General features: G+C 31.7%; 1 protein-coding gene across 1 annotated transcript; it reads right to left on the bottom strand.

Annotated features, from left to right (window-relative positions):
• Positions 1–6904: 6904 nt before the first annotated feature.
• On the bottom strand, positions 6905–14039 carry LOC143048488 (uncharacterized). The gene is made up of 3 exons (XM_076222172.1): positions 13370–14039; positions 9228–9389; positions 6905–7817 (listed from the first exon to the last, which is right to left on the bottom strand). The coding sequence occupies exons 1-3, from the start codon at positions 13548–13550 to the stop codon at positions 7411–7413; spliced, it is 750 nt and encodes a 249-aa protein (XP_076078287.1). The 5' UTR covers positions 13551–14039; the 3' UTR covers positions 6905–7410.
• Between the last annotated feature and the right edge of the window lie 9764 nt (positions 14040–23803).

Genomic DNA, 23803 nt, shown 5'->3' with positions numbered 1-23803 from the left:
ACTTTCATACAATTAATGTTAAGATAATCGATATTTTTGTGTCAGCTGAATAATAAACTTTCGATGTTGGGTAACTTTATACAGTTCGTGGGAGCAAATTGTAATAAAAAGAGGAGTTTCATTTCGTTTATTAAATCATGAAATAAGCTATGTGCGTATTAGTTTCCCAACTATATATCATTTGGAAGTTACTGTTTATACAAATGTACTCTTATAAATTTTTAACAGTAACACTCTTAAAGTTCATACATCAATAATTCTCATGGAATTCTAATCGAAAACTGTCTTGAATTTGCTTTCATTTAGAAAGTATGTATCTAACATGTTTAATTAAAACAAGTATGTGTTCTTTTTTGACTGATGAAATAAAACAATGGTATGATTGAACTACTAAATTAATATTTTGCTTTCTTCATTTGATAGAGTCGAGGTGCTCCTTTTCAATAACAAACATAGAATAACAAAAAGAGAGATCGACACAATAAAACAAAGGAGTACAAAGCGCTCGACTGAAATTTGTCTAGAATAACTTAAATCTGAGATAAATTATTCTAAGATTAACAAACTGTTCAAGACAAATGATTCTATGATTATAAAAATGTTCCACACATATTCAATTTAAAAAAGCTTACGATTATCCACAACTGAAGCACTGTATACCTGTTGGACATATTGGGTGAACACATTTACAATGTTAAAATCTGTACATACACAATTTCTAATTTATTTCCCCAATACCAAATAAGTAATGCATCTTTATCGTGTCGAATCTCCTTACTTTAATGTTTTCTGTCTACATTCCATCTTTGCCTTAAGTATCAATAATCGTAGACTAATTGGATTTCATCTTTAACCTTGTCCTGTCCTTCGCATGTAAGTTAACTGAATAAAAGGAGGTTTATGTGTATATAGAATTGGGATAAGAAAGAAACAACTGCATCTTTGTTTTGTATTTCTCAAAGATCAAAATCCCTGCACATAACTTTTAATATAAAGCAAGCAACAATCAATCCATCATTTAAGTTTGCATTATTTCGTTTTTCTTTTTTGACAATGTGGTATTTCTAAACACTTTTTTATTACGCTTTTATAATATGATTAATTTTAAATCAGGTTTTATTTCTGTGTACATCTTGGGTGACAGTGCGACTCAATTTTGGCTAGATAACAATTGGCAGTAAATTACACTTATAAAATGAAAAATAATAAGTTTAATTTATATTTTAAAAAATCCTCATGGTATTCATAAATACTTTAATTGGCGTGACTTGCATGGATAGATTTGCCGCCCTTTAAAGGTACTTTAACATATTATGGCTTCAACTTGTGTCTATTATTTTGTCTGCTATTTTCTCTATTGTGCTTTCTTTATTTCCTTCCTTTCTTATTTCTATTCGTATTTGATATGATCTTCTTGTTTACAGTGCCCAGCCAATGAAACAGAGTACCAGTCCAACTGTCCGTCTTTTATCTACACTGTTGTCTACAATTACTAGATCTATCCATTACACAATTGGCATAATGTCCTTTCGAAAAAGAATTAAAGTTTAAGCTTGACCATCTTCCTGGCTGTAAAATGTTTGCAAAAGTTGTGGTCCATTGACATAGAAAGCTGGCAACAATCTCATAGTATTTTAACCGCTTCAAATTATCAGAGTGTATTATTTATGATGTAACAAATGAACATACTTAGTGACTGGCCTTATATGTACCATTATAATTTAAAGTATTCTAACTCTTTATAGCATTTATAAAGCTGTGCAGTTTGGTAACAAGCTCTTATATACAAGATACAGCAGCCAAATATTCAAAGTACATACATGAAACGTTTGAAAAGAACACAATATATGTAGGGATCCTTATCAGTGGTGACGTACAGTAAGAACAAATTTTATCCTTGCTTTTCTTTTCTCTGTAGAAGTAGATTATACTTATAGGTGACTAGGTTAAATATAACAGGATTAATTAATAAATTTTAAGGCCTAAAAAAGATATCCCCCTTTAACAATATTTGCAGTAGGTTATAGTGTATCTTTTGTGTTTTATTGCTGGCTGATTTTCCGCCTTGAAAGACATTAATTACGAGATATCCCATGGAAAATTACTTTATTTAGTGTTATGTTTGACAATAAAGAACTGGCTACGTACAGTTATACAATTGATGCCTATAGATAATTGATGTTTTAGTGTCAGCTGAATAATAAACTTTCGATGTCTTTCGGTAACTTATATAGTTCCTGGGAGCAAATTAAAATAAAAAAAGAGTTTCATTTCCTTTATTGGATCATGAAATAAGCTATGTGCAGATTATTTTTCCAACTGAATATCATTTGTGTTTATACAAATGTACTCTTTTTTTTAACAAATTTAAATATCAATAATTTTAACGCAACTCTGATCGACCAATGTTTGTTTCCCTGTGGGATGAATGTATCTGACTTAGAAAAGTCTATGTGATTTTACTGCTAAAATAAAACAAATGAATGATTTAGAAAACTTATAGTATTTCTTTGTCCATTTGATATAGTCGAGGTTCTCCTTCTTAGTAACAAAGAGGAGAATCAAGAAGACAATAATACAAAGAGCTCGACTGAAATGTTTCTAAAATCATTTATATCTTAGACAAATGTTTCTAAGATTATCAAACTGTTCGAGACAAATGCTTCTAAGATTATCAAACTGTTCGAGACAAATGTTTTTAAGATTATAAGACTGTTCGAGACAAATGCTTCTAAGATTATCAAACTGTTCGAGACAAATGCTTCTAAGATTATCAAACTGTTCGAGACAAATGCTTCTAAGATTATCAAACTGTTCGAGACAAATGTTTTTAAGATTATAAGACTGTTCCAATCATATTCAATTTACAAAAGCTAACGGTAATCCAAAACAGAAGCATAAACTATCTTTTTAAAGAATACATATATATAGTGTTCTATATCTGCACAAATATAATTTTCCTTTAGTTTCCTCGATTCCAAATTAGCCTAACATCTATATCGTATCAAATCTCCCAATTCCGATGTGTTCTGTCTACAATCCAGCTTTCAAATTGCCTTTTAGTATCATTAATCTCAGACTAATTGGATATCATCTTTAACCTTGTCCTGTTCTTCACATTTTAGTTAACTGAATAATTAGACAATATACGTATAGTGTCTTGAAATATGAAATTCATTTGTATGAGGCTTAGAAACGGGGGAAATGCGAGGTTCTATCGAGCATTTCCCCTGTTTCGTACCGAATACAAATAGATTTCATATTTCAAGACACTATACGTATATTGTTTTTATACTGAAATCGATAAAAATTAAAAAAAAAAAAAAAAAAAAAAAAATATGTAACAAACATTGTTAAAAAAGTGTTTGGAATTTCCCTCTTGGGTACCATTTTGGGGTGTTTCCCTATGAGCGTAATCCAGGTGGTAAACTTTGACATTTTAAGGAATTAGAAAGGGGAAAATGAACTTAATTAATAACATTTAATAAACATGGTATATAAAATACCAATTTGAAGACATAATAATTTTAAATTCATAAAAGATTGACCATTGTTACTACACGTCGTCATGGTTGTGACGTGACGTTGTAAGTAGACGGGGCTTATAGGTGAGTTGAGGTCATTGACGTGTAAAGCTAACGTTTATACGTATAGCTTTATCTGTATAGTAAAATAGCTGATTGCAGTATAAAAGGAGGTTTAGGTGTATATGACATTGATTTAAAAAATACGCAACGCCCAAATAACATGTTTTGTCAGATTGCCTGGATATGCTTAAAATATTACCACTTGACCTACAGCAAGCAGCAATCAATTAATCATTATTGCGTGTTTTTTTTTACACCACTGATGCTTTACATTTTTGTCTACTCTATCTGTGGCTGCAAAATGTTTGCAGAGGTTGTGGAGACATAGAAAGCTGGAAACAGTCACACTGTCTGTTGACTATTTCAAGTTAGCAGCGACACTTATTGAGGATGTAACAAATAAACGCACTTGATGGCTGGCCTTTAATACACTTTTTAAATGATTTGAAGTATTAGCTTTAAAGGCGTTTATAAAGCTGTTCAGTTTGGTAACATGCTCTTATAAAGTTGTAATATAGCGCTGTCAGTTATTAAAGTACACACATATGATGATATAAAACTTTAAATTTGTGAAGAAATAATTTTTTTTTCTCTCAGTAGCAGTAAATTCTACTTATATAATAGGTAAAAAATTTCAGGAAACTATACATTTTCAGGCATAAAAAATCAAGAAATCCCCCTGCCACAATACTTTCAAGATAAATTGTGTCTTCTTCCTGTTTCGTTTTGCTTTTGTTTGTATTTGTTAGCATTTGTTTATTTGTTGTTTTTCGTTTGTATTCGATGTTGTTTTTATTTTAAAAGGCTTTTGCATTTTTCAAAGAAACGTGTTGTCTTTCAACATGTTCAATAACATTCGATTTTCCCAACATTCATGGCGTATTGATGAATTAATTGTTTGCATTAAAATTCTACAATAAATTAAAGTAGGTTGGAAATCAAAGACATATTTATTTAAAGTATAATAAAAAGAAACACAAAAAAGAATACTTAACTTTGTTTTGGGTTAGAAATTGAATATATATAAGCATAACCCCTTTGAACATGTTGAACCCCCGACACTGTTGCACAACCTATCGTTTTAGAAAGTAAACATTCTTGTAGCGTGTACGAAGTATTAATATTTTATGTCATCCTATCTCTAATACATTTGTACCACAGTACCAATCACTATAGCAGTAAGTGTTTGTTTACCTTACAGTTATACTATTTGTATCATTAATTAGAGGGCTTTAGTTATTTTTGGCACCGTGTTAATATTTCTTGTTGTTTTACTAGCATTTGTACAGGATAAAAAATTTCTTTAATATACAACATATAGTGTAGTCAGGTAGATTACATGTACCATTTGTATTTCGGCAAACTGTTAGTTGATATATAAATCTAAGGACTGAAAAAGCAAAATAAAAAATCCTTTTTTTTTTTTAATTACATAAAGTAACTAAGGTACCGCATTCCCAGATAAATAATATCACAGAGTGGGAACGAAACAGTTCGGTTTTGATGCGTATTGTTATATGATTTTGCAATGTGATTATGGACTTTTGAATTGATTTTCCTCTAAGTTCAGTATTTTTGTGATTTTACTTTTATAGCTGACTATGCGGTATGGGCTTTGCTTGTTGTTTACGGCCGTACGGTGACCTATAGTTGGTAATTTCTATGTCATTTTGGTCTCTTGTGGAGACTTATCTCCTTGGAAATTATACCACATCTTTTTTTCATATCCATCGTACACATTTTGTTTTTGTCTCTGATATAGTCACCTTAAAAGGATTGCTTGATAGTATCTTAATTGTCAAAATGACTTGTTTTATGCTTATTTTCATTTCAAATACCATAGACGAATATAATATGACACCAAGAAACAACCAATGCAATGCATATGCAATGTATTTAATAAATTTCGCCAAGCAGGAATTCTACAGGAAAGCTCCAAGCGATTGTACAATAAAAATATCCGACATGGAGAAAATAAATATATTTGGATTTCTACGGGGACAATGGCTTTGAAACTTTCCGACAGGTAAGACTATATATCAGAAAAGGTACATGTGAAAATTCAGGCAGCAAACATTGATTTTTCGGTGTTTTTTTTTATTGCTATTGTGTGACAATTTTGATCGTTTTACACGGAGCTCCACTATTCTAAGGAAAACGTTTGGATGCATATATCTTTCTTATTATTGTATTGGTTCATATTTACATAAAGAATGTTTTAACTACCAAAACTTGAAGCAGAAACGTTATATAGTAGCATAAGTGTTAATCAAAGTTTCCATCAAGCAACTTGTTATTTTGCAAATGTCGGGGCGCCGCTTGACAGTCTCCCGAATGACCAAATTATTAGAAAACCGTACAATTCCGTTTCCACACTGTGAATACACCATATGCTGCCACTAGTGTTCCTGCTGAGACATTATTCTGTATGTATTTTAATGTATAGAATAAGAAAAGTTTGGTCACTTGTAGAACAACATAGAAAACCAAAGACCAAGCAACACGAACTCCACAAAAAACTGGGAGTGATCTAAGGTGCTCTGGAAGGATATGCAGACCCTGCTCCAGATATGCACCCGTCGTGTGGCTCGTTATTACAAACGCTGTAAATAGTTTAATTTGTTAGGTCACATTCTTGGAAAGGGAACGGGAGTGTATTTACGACATTACGAACATATCCGATATCATCTGTGAAACGGATATTCCGTAACGGCCAACCAACTCGTGATGACGTCCGTAAAGTTTACGAAGGGGTGATATCAAACTACCATATTAAATCATCAGCATTATGATTAAAAAAATAGCAGATAAATAAATATTTGAATTTATTACATTTGTAGATGCATGTCAACAATAAGCAATGCTAGGGAATGTTAAAGGGCAATAAATGAGGTAATGACATTGTTCATCACATAAAACAGTTACTGCTTCTAGGATAAAATGGTAATGTAACAAATATAAAAATTGTTCAACATAACATAGGAAAATAAACAACATAATGCACGTGTATACGTATCGAAAGTTATTTCTTTTGATGGCAATCTAAGTCGAAAAGCATATCTTGTTTGGAGACAACTTCTTAATTTTCTGTGCAATATTGTGAAAGAAATTCATTTAACATATATAATGTTTAATAATCATTTCCAGGGTTTTTGTTTTTATTTTAATGAACGAAAGTAATAGAATAATGTCAACGGTTTTTTCTGGTTATTTACATGTGTTGGTCATAGTTCATGAAATACATGTATGAAATCGTTGTCAAGTGGATGCGTAGTAAAATGAGTGCCATGTTTTCTTAGTCTTAATGAATTGCTGTTCCGGAAATTTGAGATGTTGACTTTCTTCGTACTCGGTTGTGTAATTGCCATACAGATATTCGGCATCGTATTTTTGTAATAATTTTTGCCAAGTGCTTCAGGATATTCTTCATTACACATGTAGTCTTGGTTGACAATTATGTAACATCAGTGAAAGTGTTAAAATCAGTCTGTATCATGAAAGATTATTCTAATGCTATGATCGTTACACTTTTTTGTAATGTTGGCTGGTGTAAAGTAGAATCGTCTGGTTGTTTTAAATTGTACTTGTGCTTTGAGCTCTTTAGTGTGTCCTAAATTGCACTTTTGTTTTGAGATCTTTAGTTTGTTGTTAATTATACCTGCACTTTAGTTTGTCCTAAATTGCACTTTTGCTTTGAGATCTTCAGTTTGTTGTAAATTATACCTGCACTTTGAGCTCTACTGTTTGTTTTAAATTGTACCTGTACTTAAAGCTCGACTGTTTATCCTAAATTGTACTTGTGCTTTGAGGTTGTATCTTGGTTCTACACTGTACTTGAGCTATGAGATCTGGCTAACTGTGGAATGTAATAACGTTCTACTTTGTACAACCCCACAAGTCCGCACCTCCTGTCCTTCAAATGGTCAGCAAATTGTCTCGCGAGATTTAAACAATTCATCCCTTCTTCACATTCAGCAAGAACGAGATAACTAAAGCTGTCTCTTTCAGTTGTAGATCGTAGAAATGTAATACGACGTAATTTTAAGTCTTTCGGACATTTCCACAAAATGACTTTAGCACCGCTCCATGACATCCATCTCCGTTCGAGATTTTCTGTAATGTCCATCGTATGGAATGCTGAGAGAATATATACACTGTCTTTTGAAACTGGGGTTCTGGGGAGTTGTTTGACGGCTTCACGAACAATACATTCTTCTTCGTCATAGCAACCTTAAAAAGTAAAGTATACCATCTCTGTCTTTTGTGTCTTATAAAACTTGGACTGCATTTTTTTTAATGAAGAACTATAAGAACTTTCAAATTATGAGAATGAGCTGAACATATTCGTATCAAATATAAACCGGTACAAAGAACATACACTTAAAATGTTGTACTATTACATCTCTGTATCAAGGGGTGCCCGCTAACATGTTAAACCCCGCCACATGCTGTATGTGGCTGTCCAAAGCCAGAAGCCTATAATTCAGTGGTTGTCGTATGTGGCTGTCCAAAGTCAGAAGCCTATAATTCAGTGGTTGTCGTATGGTGCTGTATATCATATATGTTTTTCTTTCATAGTTTTTAACATAAATCAGCCGTTATTTTTTTTTGTTTGGATTGTTTCACATTTTTCATTTCGGTGTTTTTTATGAGTCATAATGACTGACTATGCCTTATGTATGAGTATAGGTTTCGCTCATTGTTAAATACTGTATGGTGATCTATAGTTGTTAACTTCTAAATCATTTGGTCTCTGGTGGAGAGATGTCTCAATGGTAATCATAACACATCTTCTTATTTTTATACTCAAGATTACCACTGTAAAAGAGGTATGTTCAGGGTATAGTTTGAAATCTAATGACTTAATTGTTTGTTGTGGCAAAGTTTATATTTCTGTGACAGCATATTTACAAATCCCGCCAAAAACGACGCATGTTTCGTTCTGCACAGATTACAGATTGTTTACTGGCAAACTGAAGTCTTGAAATCCTTCGACGGACTTTTTCTATTTATCTTTATAGATACATGTATAGATTTTTTTTATAAAACATACCACTGACGGCAGTCGAAGATAACTGATGATTCATACAGATTTCTGTCTCCTCAGATTTGAGCGGGAGTTGATTATATGTCATAAAAAGAACATTTACTGCTTTTATATAAAAGTTTTGTCTGTAGGAATATATTGAATGGATATAAGTCACGTAGAGTCCACGTTGGATATAATAATCACGTTAACTGATTTATAGTTTTTGATGTTTATGTATTGGTATAAGACATTTGCTCACTTGCTGCGGTATTGATTATATGTTGTAGTCTCATTCCGCGTCAACTAATTTGTTGGTAAGAAAATATAAATCATTGGTTTTATTAAACATAAAGTAACAAACGGAAATTAATTTAATTAACCATATATATATATATATATATATATAACTATAGATCTATACTAGTATGCCTTATTAGTCAACTATTGAAAAACCAGAACATTGAGAAATAAGAATCTACCAATTTGAAATAGGAATATCTTTTATATTAAAGAAATTTTAAACTCTCCATTAATGTACCAGTAATTTGATGCATCAATACAGTTACAGGATTTTTTTTTATATTATGAAGAGGGGAGATAATTCTGCATACCTTCTTCCATGAGTCTTCGAGGTTCGATATCTGCAGAATACTGATGATTTTGGATTCTAAGTATGTTATTAATACTATGCTTCTGTAAGGGTTCCCACGAGATTTGTCGAAGGTCTCTCATTCCACCGTAAAATACGGAATAATCTACATACAGAAGGGTTCCTGCAAGGCAAAGTCAATAAATACAATATTCAATTTAGTTCCAGTAAAAACTGTTTGGGGAATTCTAGGTATATACTGTTAATGGGAAACTTTTACATAAAGCGTGATAATAATAGTAAGACAAATCTATGGAGGACTATCAGTAAAAGTTCAAAAGCACTTACAAGTGATATATATACATGTAACTTTCCACATAGGTCAATATAAGTAATCTGTTTACACGATGTTCCAACAATTGATTCTATGTAGAGGAAGTTATTGATATTTTAATACTACAATTTTTATGACAATAAAACGCAATCCTATATGTACACAACTTGGTCATTATTTTCAATATCATTTTATTATTTTCCAATTTTACAAACTGTACCTTTGAGGTATTTGAACTTCAATATTTAAACACGAATCATACTGTAATTTGGAATATTGACAACTTAAACCGGATCAATCATTTTATAATGAATCTATAAATTTCTTTCGAGGAAAAATTAAGACTGTTTCAATATGACTGCTTCTGGGGTTTTAAAATGACATTTGAAATTCGATTTTAAATAGTTGGTGTCAATTTCACCGCGTGTTTGTTTCGCACGAAAGTTATTAAAAATCAGAATAGTGTTAAACTCAAAATATTATTCAACGTTATTGGCTTGGTTGAAGGCGTTAAATGCTACATTTATATGTTTTAAGTGGAAAGACAATTTTAACCAATGCACATTTTATTTTATCTGATTGATAAGTATATTTGATTTAATATATAATATAACAGAATTTGGATTTCGGAAAATAATGGCCTTCTTATACAAATATTTGGTTTACACAATACAAAATCTATCAAAGTTCAATTTAGAGCTATTTACAGGTATTAGTAATTAGGGTAATGATTATGATAAGAAATAAGCAACACAGATTATAGACCATCTTATTACATACAAGCAGCTGGTGTACTTAACGGATTATTTAATATATTTCAAAATTATTTGAACATGTTCTTGGGCTTAAAATAATATCCATACAATTTCCGAGGACAGTTAAAGACCTATTTCATATGTTTTTGTTTCATTATGCATGTTATGCAAAGTTTGTTGTAATTATTTTATAACAAAAAAGCCATCCTTGATTGTAAATGGTAAATATCGAACCATGATGACAATGTCCAACAAGTATTTTCGAATCAATACAACATAACTAAATACTTTGGTATACAACATTAGTGTATCATATATCTATACATCAAATTATCCTGACTATCTGAATAACAAAAATGGAGATAACTGTCCATCATATATCGAAGGTCAATAACGGATACATCAATAGGGCACTACACGGCCTTCAACCATGGGAAACCCGATAATGTTAAGAATGCTGAACAGGGTCGTCCCATTATCAGGACTTTATCAAAACATGAAATGCTGAATAGAACAGAATAGAACAGATGATTGCTAAACAAAAAAACAAAAAACAAAAAACTTGCATGGCTGGCAGCAACCAACAAAATCCACCACAACATTATATATGCTCCGGACTGTGACAGGCACAATGAACCGTTACAAGTAGATGGAAACTGAAGATCAAATAGAAAGAAACCCTATGAAAAGGTTCTGAAACGTAATAAAGGGCCTGGTACGTACACAAAGGGAACGCGACGTGTTGACCTCGAAATTGAGAACTCCTACGACGAACAAAAATATTCCTGAACGGCAAAATTAGTTCACGATGATTAAAGTTTCATGTGAAAACCTTATATGTGTTTTAACAGATACTACACCGATTCAATGTATCTTAATATGCATAGGATGTTATTGTCTCGTAATTAAAAAATAAGGCGAAAGTTACGTTCACTTTTATTATCAATAAACTGAGTAATAAACACTCTGCCTCTCCTTCGTTCTACGTTGTTGGTATGAATAATTCAGATTGTTTTCTCTGTCAAAATGTTCGATAGCATACAATTGATATAGTGCACTATTGATATTCTGTCTTAAATTATTAAGCACATGCATCTGTTGTCTAATTTACAATGTCATTATTGAAGGTCGTATATTACAGTGCTCTACATGTAGTTGTTTACATTTTCGGCCTTTTGTCTCTAATGGATTGGACAGTTGTCTAAAAATCATACAACATCTTCTTACTGTTATAAAGTTTTATACAAAATAAGAATGTCTTCCACGGGTTCAATAAATATTCTCTATTCTTTTAATTTAATTTTTCATTTTTTTCTCTATTCACTGTTGGGTTTGTTTGTTTGTTTGTTCGTTTGTTTGTTGTTGTTGTTTTTTTTTGGGGGGGGGGGGGGGGGTGCATTATTTTCTATTCTGTAAACCCTATCCAGCCTTCGTATATTGACCTACAAAATTCTAGAATTACTTATATACTCTCCATGTTCTTGTTAGCGTTGTTATTTGTAGATATTAAATATTTTGTAGAAAACATAAGCAGTATTTGATTATTAGCGCTGTGATATCCATTAGGTTAACTATAATTGTTTATCAGATTGTATATTAAATATAGACTGCACGTGCTGACACGTGCATCAAGACAGCATAATAAGAGTTAATGTCATACGCTTATCATTTATTCGTATTTTTGCAAAGTAATTTGGCAGGTTAAGTTTGATGAGATTATAATAAATCATTTACGTTTGGTCAAACCTCTTTAAGGTGACTTGGGAATAGAAATATGGTCACTAAGATCTTCTTCCGACCAACAATAAAACCCTGGTCAAAGTGGAGCATCCTTTGGCTGTTAGGTGTGTACAAGATCACAGCCACTTTACATTAAGAAAGAGGACGTTGAATCCGATGCCTCGTGTAAAGAGAGGTAACCACCTCTTTGCATGCTAAATCCTACGCAACAAATCTTTGAGAGTCCGTGTGTAGATTATTTAACGGCAAGATTTTTTTTGTCCCTCAGTATCCAATATACCCTCATGTATCATGTATATTTCTGTTAATGTGTTCTCGTCATGAGCATGTAAAGTAACCAACAATCAATCTTTTAATCTTTTGGCATGTTTGGTCAATAGAAAACTAAAAAGAAATGTCCCAGATAAAGTGTGTATTTGATATTCTGTAAAATTCTGTTTCGTAACTAATACAAGGTCACAAATCGTGTTGTAAGACATCATATGAGTAGTGTGTCGTCGTTTATTATCAGAACCATTTTAAAAATAATAAACAAAATTGAGATTCCATAACAACAGACTTTTGATGACGGTAACATAAAACCTTATGTAATCTGTTTTTTTACTTCTACTTCTAATAAGAAATCGAGCATAAATCTTTAATAAGACAATGCCTCGTAAAATACGGTTAGCTGACCCTGCAGCGGAGAAATATATACCCGTACTTAGATTAAGGTGAATTTCAATAGTTGAATTATATTACCATTCTGATTGAATATGTGGATCATTGTGACTTGATTTAATTGAGGTGAACCACAAATGCATCAATGATTGATGCCAAACACGATTTGTCCATTCACAAAGTATCCCATAAAGCACAATGTGTGCTAAAAAAATGTATACACATAATTTGATGTGTATATATGGCAGATCTTTATACGTCTTTCGTCTATTAATTCACAACTTTTTTATACTTGGGCTGATGTATAGGCATGATAGGTGTCATATTGAGTACTCAGGCATTGTGGAAGTAGATGATTTTGTTGACCTTGATTTTTTTGTGTCGTTTGGCTGCTGTTTTTAAAGCATATCAAACATCTCCTTATCGGCCTATTATATCACTCGTCCTGTCAAGTTCCAAAAAATAACGTCATCAAGACTAGTATAGAAACAGAGAAAAGTTCTTTTGATTGCATTTTAGAGAATGAAACTTCTGTTTGTTTTCTAAGTAAAACTTTGATATACATACACTATTTACAGAAATACATATCCTAATAATCAGTTTGTTGTCTTTGATTAACAATAATTATAAGACGTGTATACACACATAAATATATAACAGATGTAAGTAACTCACCTCCAGGGTCGACATTCTTAAGTAACATTCCTTCTAAAAACGTGGCTTGTGACGCGTTATATTTGGCTGCTTGTTTCCAATCCTTCACCATACTTTCTTCGTCTCTATAAAACTTAAACTTAGCTTGAACATTGAAACTCAAAGGAAGTGACATTGTGTGCATTTTGGTTAAAACACACATTCACTCTAACACTTTTCGAATCACAACTGTCGCATTAAAATCCCTGATATCCACAGATTGGATTACCATTCGTGACGAATATATCATTCCTATAATTTCCAACTACGAAAGATGTTTCTCTCCAGGGACGTCGTCAATAATGACACAGAATTTTGATTACATGATCCCTAGAACAGCTCGTGTTTATTTCATCGTTAGTATTCTACAAGATCAATCGAAAAATTGCCAGAAATACACTGTAATCAAAAATCAATGGTCGGACATAAACCTCGACATAAACCTTTCCATTTTCATTTAATAAATGGTCTTTGTTATTTTGCCTTTGTACATTTTCAATGCACTTTAATGTAGAATAGAGAGCCTTCTTCTAAACACAAGATAACGATTACCTATACAGAGCCAACAGAATCAGTATCTATTGCAACTAGTATATGATTAATCCTAATAGCTACTAGTACTTACTTTTCCCTTCAGTACATGTAGTTTGTTTAATTGAATATTGATTCGTATAAAGTAATCTATGGTCCATTATAGAACAATTAAACAAATATTACCCTATCAATACAAATACGATCAGAAAGATCGACTAAACTTTTCCATAATATTCGATATTTATCTTCACTGTGATTTTATTAATTAATTAATAACTCGTATTACGTTGATATCGCTGCGAGGAAGTTTTTATTGAAGTATTTGTTTATAAACCGCGACTGGTTAGTTTTACAGCGTGTTTACCAATAGCATTCTATAAAGTTAGTGATTGAATTCTAAACAAGAAATAACAACAGGAACGAAAAAAAAAAAACCACACTTTTATATTGAAAGGATATATACAAGAATAATTGTCATCACAGACAATCCTCGACAGAGAAACACTACATTAAAGATTGTGTGTCTGGTGTTTGTATGTAATGGGTCGTGTTGCATGGGGGTAGTTTGTAATTATTATAGAAAAAATTCAAATCGGGATTTTTTAGAATATAATTTAATTTATTTTTAGTATATACAGATATCGTGAATTTTTAGTATATAAATCTGGTGTTTTCTAAAGTATTTAATTTGGATCATTAAATAAAAGTGGACCATGGCGAAATTGAAAGAACAGTTAATTGTCAGCTATTTTACCAATTCATTTCGTTTTGAACATGATTAAAATTGAGAATGGAAATGGGGAATGTGTCAAAGAGACAACAACCCGACCAAATAAAAAACAACAGCAGAGGGTCACCAACAGGTCTTCAATGTAGCGAGAAATTCACGCACCCGGAGGCGTCCTTCAACTGGCCCCTAAACAAATATATACTAGTCTATATGATTGACTGTACATGAAACGTTTTGGCGACGGATCCAAGTTTTTCAAAACAAGGAAAGGGATCGGGAAAAATGTGAGGTTAAGTCACCTATGGTACTCGTTTATCGAAAGGTTAAATCATATGAGGTACAATACTATGTTAAATGAAATCTTAAGTCATATATGTGATACTCGGTTAAATCTAAGGTTAAGTCACCTGTGACACTCGTTTAAACACAAGATTGAATTTTCTGTGAAACTCGGTTAAATCTAAGGTTAAGTCACGTGTGGTACTCGTTTAATCAAAGGTTTAGTCACGTGTGGTAATAGTTTAATCTAAGGCTAAGTCACGGTTGGTACTCGTTTTATCTAAGGTTAAGTCACGTGTGGTACTCGTTAAATATAAGGCTAAGTCACGTGTGGCACTCGTTTAAACACAATATTGAATTATCTGTGATACTCGGTTTAATATAAAGTTAGGTTACTTGGAGCAAGCTTTATCACATGAGCAACATTCCAATCACTAACAAATGTATAAACAATATAATTGAGAATGGAAATGGGGAATGTGTCGAAGAGACAACAACCCAACCAAAGAGCAGAAAACAGTCGAAGGCTACCAACGGATCTTCAATACAGCAAGAAAATCCTGCACCAGGAGGCGTGTTTCAGCTTGCACCAAAACAAAAATGTGTACTAGTTCAGTGATAATGGACGTCATACTGAACTCCGGAATATACAAATGTAGTTAAATTTAAAATCATACAAGACTAAGTTGAAAGGCAAGAGAATCCTGACTTGGAACAGGCGCAAAATGCATTCGGTGGGGTTAAACATATTTTTTTTAGATGTCAATCCTCCTATACCACTAGTCAATGTAGAAAAAAACCAAACACACAGCAATAAGCACATTAAAACTCAGGAAGTCCAAGTCCAATGTCAGAATAGATAAAAAAAAAAAAGAAAAAAAAAGAAGAAAGAAACTAAACAAAACGACAATGATACATAAACAAAAAACTACTAGCAGCTACTGACATGCCAGCTCCAGACCTGAATTCAATTGAAATAGATATAACTCAGACTGTTACAAAATTCAACATTTTTGCACTTATTTTGATGTTCATAAAAATACTGAGTTAACTAAGATTATGTTCTGGATATAGTTCATCCTCTCTTGAAAGCAAAGTGTTTTTTTTCCACACTAGAAATGAATACCGATTGCGAAATAAGTTATAAAAAGGTCATCTAAAAATCAGTGGCATTGCGATTTTATCTTTCAAAATCTTGAGTTGATATCAACAATTACTTTTCGGAAGATTTTATGTCACCGAGCGCAATTCTTATATAAAGCTTGGCTTCATAACTATGGCATAGCACTAAATGCAACGGGTTATGCAATGTTTTAACCACCATTAACATGATTAATAGAATGGTCACTGGTAACAAATCTGGTTTTCATAAGGGTGGATAATAATTTTAGTTATACATGTGTTTTGCAATCCAATTTATAACAGTACAAAGACATATTATATGAACTACATAGAATCCACTATATTATTTTAACACTATATAGTTTTAAATGCAAAATTATCAAATATAAAAAGTATGAAAATGTTAAATCTAGTTACATAAATATAGATGAATAACTATTATATGGAAAAATACTCTCACATTATAGCGATTTACGTGAAACAGTTTGAATAGACAATGCTGTTGTATTTGAGTACTTTGAGAAGAATAAAATCTTTCAAACTTTTCTTTAATCCAGAATCTGATTTTGTATTGAAAAACATAAATGATTGCATTTTATTTACAGACGATACTTTTTAAATCTTTTTTTTAAACCGAGAGTGAAGGCAGAACTGCTACCTGTTTCTTGACATAGATGTAGCTGTAAATAACTGAGTTTTATACCTTGATAATCATCTATAACAATATAGATATCATAACATATACACAGTATGTATAAATATCGTGAGAAAACGTCAATTTGTTGGCACAGAATACTGCAAAACATGCAAACATAACGAGCTTATGTTATATTTTATAATGTGCAGCAGAATACTGCAAAACGTGCAAACAGAAGGAGCTCATGTTTTTTTATAATGTGCAGAACAACCTTTATGATATCTTAATGACTTAAGGAATAAATCATGTTTGAACATTTGATATCCAACTTCTTTTTGAATTTCCATATTACGCTATTTGTTGTATTTTGACATCTAGATGCCTTGTGGTTTGGGTGTTGTTGAATAGCCGTCTCGTTGACTTGTATACGACATATCTTTTTTTTGAGATATGAACGATGAATTGTTTTTTATTCTCTCGCTCAAAACACTGAGTATTCTCTAATGATTGCAAGAATAACAAGATCAATCTAAAACTATCACTTTTTATCAATTTAGTTCCATTTTAAACGTTAACCAATCATCCTTCATTTTATTTCCCCCTTTTTAAAATGTTAGCTATAAAAAAAAACCATATTTAGCTGACCTAAAACAAAATGAATTTAGTAGTTCCACTCTTTATCGATTAATTCTAATTTCGACACTTACGATGTCGGAAAAAGGCTCTTGTTTACACCCCGTGTTATGCACGACTATATAACAGTTATCTACGCATAGTGTAGGAGTAAAAATGCATAGTTCATCAATTACGTCATTTTATTTATAACACATAATCCATTGACAATTTAACCAACAGCAAAGAAACGGCTTCTATTTTCGATTAATTTATCAAATTGAATGCGTTTCATCTCTTAAGTTTATTATTTATTTAACAGATATTCCACATTTGGTTCTGTTATGTCGCAAAACTGACTGAATAAATATAAATATCCCCGGAGAGTAACGCTGGTAACAACTCAAGACATCTTGATTCATGTTTTGGCTTTCTACTCATGAGTCACATTCAGTGCGAATATTGAATGAACTAGCTGGTACTTTAAAAAAAAGATTTAAAAAGAACGATTGCTTAAGAATTGAATGCTCTTTTTTGTAAATTTATTGGGGTGTAAAAGCGATGACCGAAGTACATTTTGTATGAAGCGCGGAAGCGTATGAAGCGCGGAAGCGCTTCATACTAAAAATGTGCGCACGGTCAACGCTTTTACAACCCTATAAAGTTACAAAAAAAGCATTCAATACTTATAATTACATTTTTACCTATAGGATCATGAAAACACGCCTTTTATCAAGTTTTTATTTCATTTACCTGTGCACTTTATTGTGGGACCTCGTGTCATAATGAATGAAAAGTTGCATTGTGTAGTGCAATTGATTAAGGCAATTTTTTGGTTCTTCCCTCGCCTGGATTCGAACCCATGCTTCTGACACCAAATCGCCTGCACTGTAGCCGTCCCGCAAACGACCACCTGGGCGTCATAAAATATATATATATACTAGCTAAGGCTCCGTTTTGAAGGCTGTCCTTTGACCAATAATGGTTTACTTTTTACACATTGTGATTTGGATGGAGAGTTGGCTCATTGGCATCCTTACCACATCTTCTTACTTATACATTGTACACTCTTTTGCATTTGAATACTTGTAAAAACAACGGTTTACTTTTACAATTCATACCTCAGAGAAAGAGTGCTATGTTTTAATAGTATGTATTAACTTTTTTTATTCCAAATACTAATTATAGATGTGGTTTTGAGATTGGAGTCGTTGAGCTGCTTTAACCCTTTACTACTTCTGTTTTTGATATCTGAAATGAAAGTCAATGTCAATGACACTAACTGTCAGATGCACATGCACTCCTTATAAAAACAAGAGTGCACACGCTGAAATGTCTCGCCTTCTTTACTAATCATTGATATTATATTAATAGACCTAAATATAAAGCTTTATTACAACTGTCACATTAACTCAACCTTAACCAAGAAAACGAAACAGTGATCAATGAACCATGAAAATGAGGTCAAGGTCAGATGAACCATGCCAGGCAGACATGTTCAGCTAACAATTCTTCAATACAACAAATATAGTTGACTTATTTCTTATAAATTAAGACCAAAACACAAACACTTAACACATAGCAATGGACCGTGAAAATGAGGTCAAGGTCAAATAAAACCTGCGTAACAGACATATAGATCATAAAATATTTCCATACACCAAATATAGTTGACCTAATGCATAAAGTATTACAAGAAACAGCTGCGCCATGAGCGCATGATACGCCCGACGTCTTGTGTGGAAGTTTTATGCAGTAATCATAAATAGTTTCTGAGAAAGTTTTAAGCAATAACCATTTATTGTTTTAAAGACACGGCGGGACATGTGAACCCCCCCCCTGTTTTTTTTTTACAAATATCACTAAAATAAAATTTTGAATCAAACCAAAAAGTAAACAGATCTTTAGATTAATATAACAAAGAAGTGTGTAAAGTTTTTGAGATACGGCACGACATGTAAAAAAACCCTCCCCCTTTTTTACAAAATACTCAATAACTCAAAAATAAAATTTTGAGTCATCACCAAAAAGTATACAGATCTTTAGATTAATATAACAAAGAAGTGTGTAAAGTTTTAAGCAATAATCATAAATCGTTTTTGAGATACAGCACGACATGTAAAAACCCCCTCCCCCTTCTTTACAAAATACTCAATAACTCAAAAATGAAATTTTGAATCATCACCAAAAAATATACAGATCTTTAGATTAATATAACAAAGAAGTGTGTAAAGTTTTAAGCAATAATCATAAATTGTTTTTGAGATACGGCGCAACATGTAAAAAAAAACCTCCCCCTTTTTTACAAAATACTCAATAACTCAAAAATAAAATTTTGAATCCTCACCAAAAAGTATACAGATATTAAGATTAATATAACTAAGAAGTGTGTAAAGTTTTAAGCAATAATCAAGAATCGTTTTTGAGATATGGTGCGACATGTGAAAAAAAAACACCCCTGTTTTAGTAATAAAGTGCCTGAACTCAAAAAGTTTAAATCTTATTTTCACCAAAAAGTATACAGATCATTTGACCATCATAAAAAACAACTATATTAAGTTTCATGAAATTTGGATAAGTCGTTCTAAGTTACGGTGCGACATATTTATGCCGGACAGACAGACAGACGGACGGACGGACACCGGACATTTGTATACCATAATATGTCCCGTCAAAGTTTGACGGGCGTATAAAAATAGACCAAAACTCAAAAACTTAACTTTGACCACTGAACCATGAAAATGAGGTCAAGGTCAGATGACACCTGTCAGCTAGACATGTACACCAGACAATCATTCCATACACCAAATATAGTAGACCTATTGCATATAGTATAAGAAAAACAGACCAAAACACAAAAACTTAACTATAACCACTGAACCATGAAAATGAGGTCAAGGTCAGATGACACCTGCCAGTTAGACATGTACACCTTACAGTCCTTCCATACACCGAATATACTAGACCTATTGCTTATAGTATCTGAGATATGGACTTGACCACCAAATCTTAACCTTGTTCACTGATCCATGAAATGAGGTCAAGGTCAAGTGAAAACTGTCTGACAAGCATGAGGATCTTGCAAGGTACGCACATACCAAATATAGTTATCCAATTACTTATAATAAGAGAGAATTTAACATTACAAAAATTTTTAACTTTTTTTTCAAGTAGTCACTGAACCATGAAAATGAGGTCAAGGACATTGGACATGTGACTGACAGAAAGTTCGTAACATGAGGTATCTATATAGAGTATGAAGCATCCAGGTCTTCTACCTTCTAAAATATAAAGCTTTTAAATAATTAGCTAACAACGCCGCCGCCATTGCCGCCGGATCACTATCACTATGTCGAGCTTTCTGCAACAAAAGTTGCAGGCTCGACAAAAAATCATAAAAGTTCAATCGCAAGTTCCTAATCACATGGCAAATTCAAATGACAAAACACATCAAAAACAAATGGACAACAACTGTCATATTCCTGACTTGGTACAGGCATTTTCAAATGTAGAAAATGGTGGATTGAACATAGTTTTATAGCACTAAACCTCTCACTTGTACGACAGTCTCATCAAATTCTGTTATATTTACAATGATGCGTGAACAATATACACAATTCACATACTGAAAATCTACTGTTTATTTTCTGAAATATATATAGACCTAATCTCAAACTTAACAAAAGTATAAATTAGATCAAGGTCATATCACATATATTATGAGATAAACAAGTTTTTACAACATATTAACACACTTATCATTGTTGATCTATTATGCAGGTTTACTGAAGAAACTGCCAAATTATAGAACACAAGTTTAAGGCCATAACAACTAAGCTCTTTACAAAAATCCACACACCAATTATCATAGATGTCATACATAGGCCCTAGAAACTAATCTCAACCAAAATACTTCTGAATTACAGAAACAAATGTATGCAGATATTTTATCTTTGAATGCAAGTAATAAGTATAGATTGTTCCTGTGATATATTAACACCCAACAGAAGAAGATTGCAAACCACTGGATACTGGTGATAAAACAAAATTTAAACCTGTCAATACTGACAATAGAAGACATGGAGACTGATAATGGACAATTTATATTGCATTCAAAAGATTGTAAATTGGTCTAAAGTCTGTGACCTTAACTGAAACACTATATAGTAATCTGTAACAACTGATCAATACCACTTCTATACAGTACAATGGTGGATAATTAGAAAGGTATATAAGAACTAACGTCAATGTGAACACATTAAGAATGCTTTCTTGAAGTTATGCACAGCTGGGTCCCACGGTAAACCTATGATTACTAGCTTTATATGGTGACAAATTAATGCTCCCATTTCAATAAATTTACTTTTGTTCATTCTAAATTTTTGAATATGTTTGTATGCTCTCAACCTTCTTTCATTTCCTTTAAAATCAGGTAATATAAAATTTCTAAAAATCTAATGGTTTTTGGGACTATTAAATGTCATCTGGATATTAAGCTTTCAGTAACATCTTAAAGTCTTCTGGGATACATTGTAATAATAAATATAAAACCATGCGATTCAGAAAGTACAAAACATTGTATTGGAATAAACATGCCACAAATACAATATATTAATTATCACTTTCTTACTAAGTAAAGTCATGTTATAATTTATCCAATTAACAAAAATAAACATATCTGCAAACTGAGGACCAAAAGCTAATTTAAATTTTAAGGGAGTAAATCATGAATAAAAACATTGATGACAGCACATTCACTTGACAAAATTTTGCCTTTGAGCTAATATACAAAAACTTTCAGCCAATCAGAAGACATATTTAATACATCCAAAATTAAATTATTTAGCAATAGATATGTCATCAGATGTTTTATTGGCCTACCCAGTTAGGTATATATATATATACAGAATTATAAAGAATATAAATACATTAAAAGTAGAACTTTTGGTACTATAATAAATATTATAAATATAACAAAATCTCAGCTTTTGAACAGAAATTAAAACAAACATATATACAAGGTACAAGCTCAAGTGAAAATAAAGTGTTTCCATGACTGGTATGCAATCAGAAGAAAATCAAAATTTGATATATATATACTTGATAAGCAAAACAATTAACTGTTGACACAGAGATAAGGAATCACTGATGCATGACTTGAGTGGGCCCCTCTTAGAGCAGTCACCTGGCAATCTTGAAAATTCTGGATCCATGACTGTCGCTAGTTCTTCCCCTAAATCAGACCTAATCACAAACACGTACAGTAAGCAAACATTTTATAAAGTCAATAGACCTTGACTTAGGGGTCGGTGTTGCATAACCTTAATGGAAATGAGATGTACTAATAATAATGCATCTTCGTAAAAAGTCTTAATATCATTGACCTAGCACTATTTGTTCATTTTACACTGACCTAAATTAATTACAAAGTTATAAATGTAAAAAGTAAAATAACAAAAATATTGAACTCAAAATGGAAAGTCTATTATCAAATGGCAAAATCAAGCTCAAACACATCAAACCAATAGATCTATATCAACTGTCATATTCCAGACTTCATATGTATTAATTAAAGCAAAAGTTTCAAAGTCAATACACCATGACTAAGGGGGTAAGGCCAAACATTTTCCATGGAAGTGAAATGTGCCAATGCTTATACAACCATAACTGCATACCAATCATTAACCTAACACTAGTGGTTCCTCATAAATCTGCAATCAGTAAAAATTCTCAAAAAAAAAGACAGGTTCTGTTCAGAGATTATGTTCCATCAAGGTCATCTCTATTTATCATGACAAAACTACAGACAAAAATCAATTAACTGTACCTGTTGTACATTTTTTAGGTAATTTATTTAAAATAAGTTATACATGTACATCTACTTTCTTAATGACACAAACATTACCCTTCTTGTTACTAGTAAGGGAGACCACCCTTGACATTAATAAAGCATTCATGATTCAATCTAATTCATGAAAAATTTGTAAATAATTTTTATATAAACTTTTTTTAAAAGACAAAAACATTTACATTTAACAAAAGATGACCACTGCATGACAAAGTTCCTAACTGGGATATACATACAAACATGTATATATAACAAAGGTCCCGGACACAAAAATATGGTGCTGTTAAAATATGTTTTTTTTAAATGAATACTGAATGCTTCCATACGTATAGTAACATCAATTTGGAATTACAAAACCACACTTAATAAAAAAAAAAACAATGATTCTATGGCAAGACCTTTTACTATTTATTTGAATTTCGAGATATCTCATATATTATATAAGATATCTGATTTAATATATAAGATATCTTTATATAATTTCCATTTTTTAAGATATCTCATTTAATATATAAGATATCTTAATATAATTTCATTTTTATAAGATATTTTATATAAGATATCTCATATAGTTTGTAAGATATCTTATAAAGTATATGAGATATCTTATAAATATCTTATATAGGATATCTTATAAATCAAGAGATATCTTAT

This window comes from Mytilus galloprovincialis, chromosome 10, assembly GCF_965363235.1.
Source record: "Mytilus galloprovincialis chromosome 10, xbMytGall1.hap1.1, whole genome shotgun sequence".
NCBI classification, from domain to species: Eukaryota; Metazoa; Mollusca; class Bivalvia; order Mytilida; family Mytilidae; genus Mytilus; species Mytilus galloprovincialis.
Note: the sequence above shows the minus strand (reverse complement) of the source record. Positions and strands in the feature narration are given on the sequence as shown.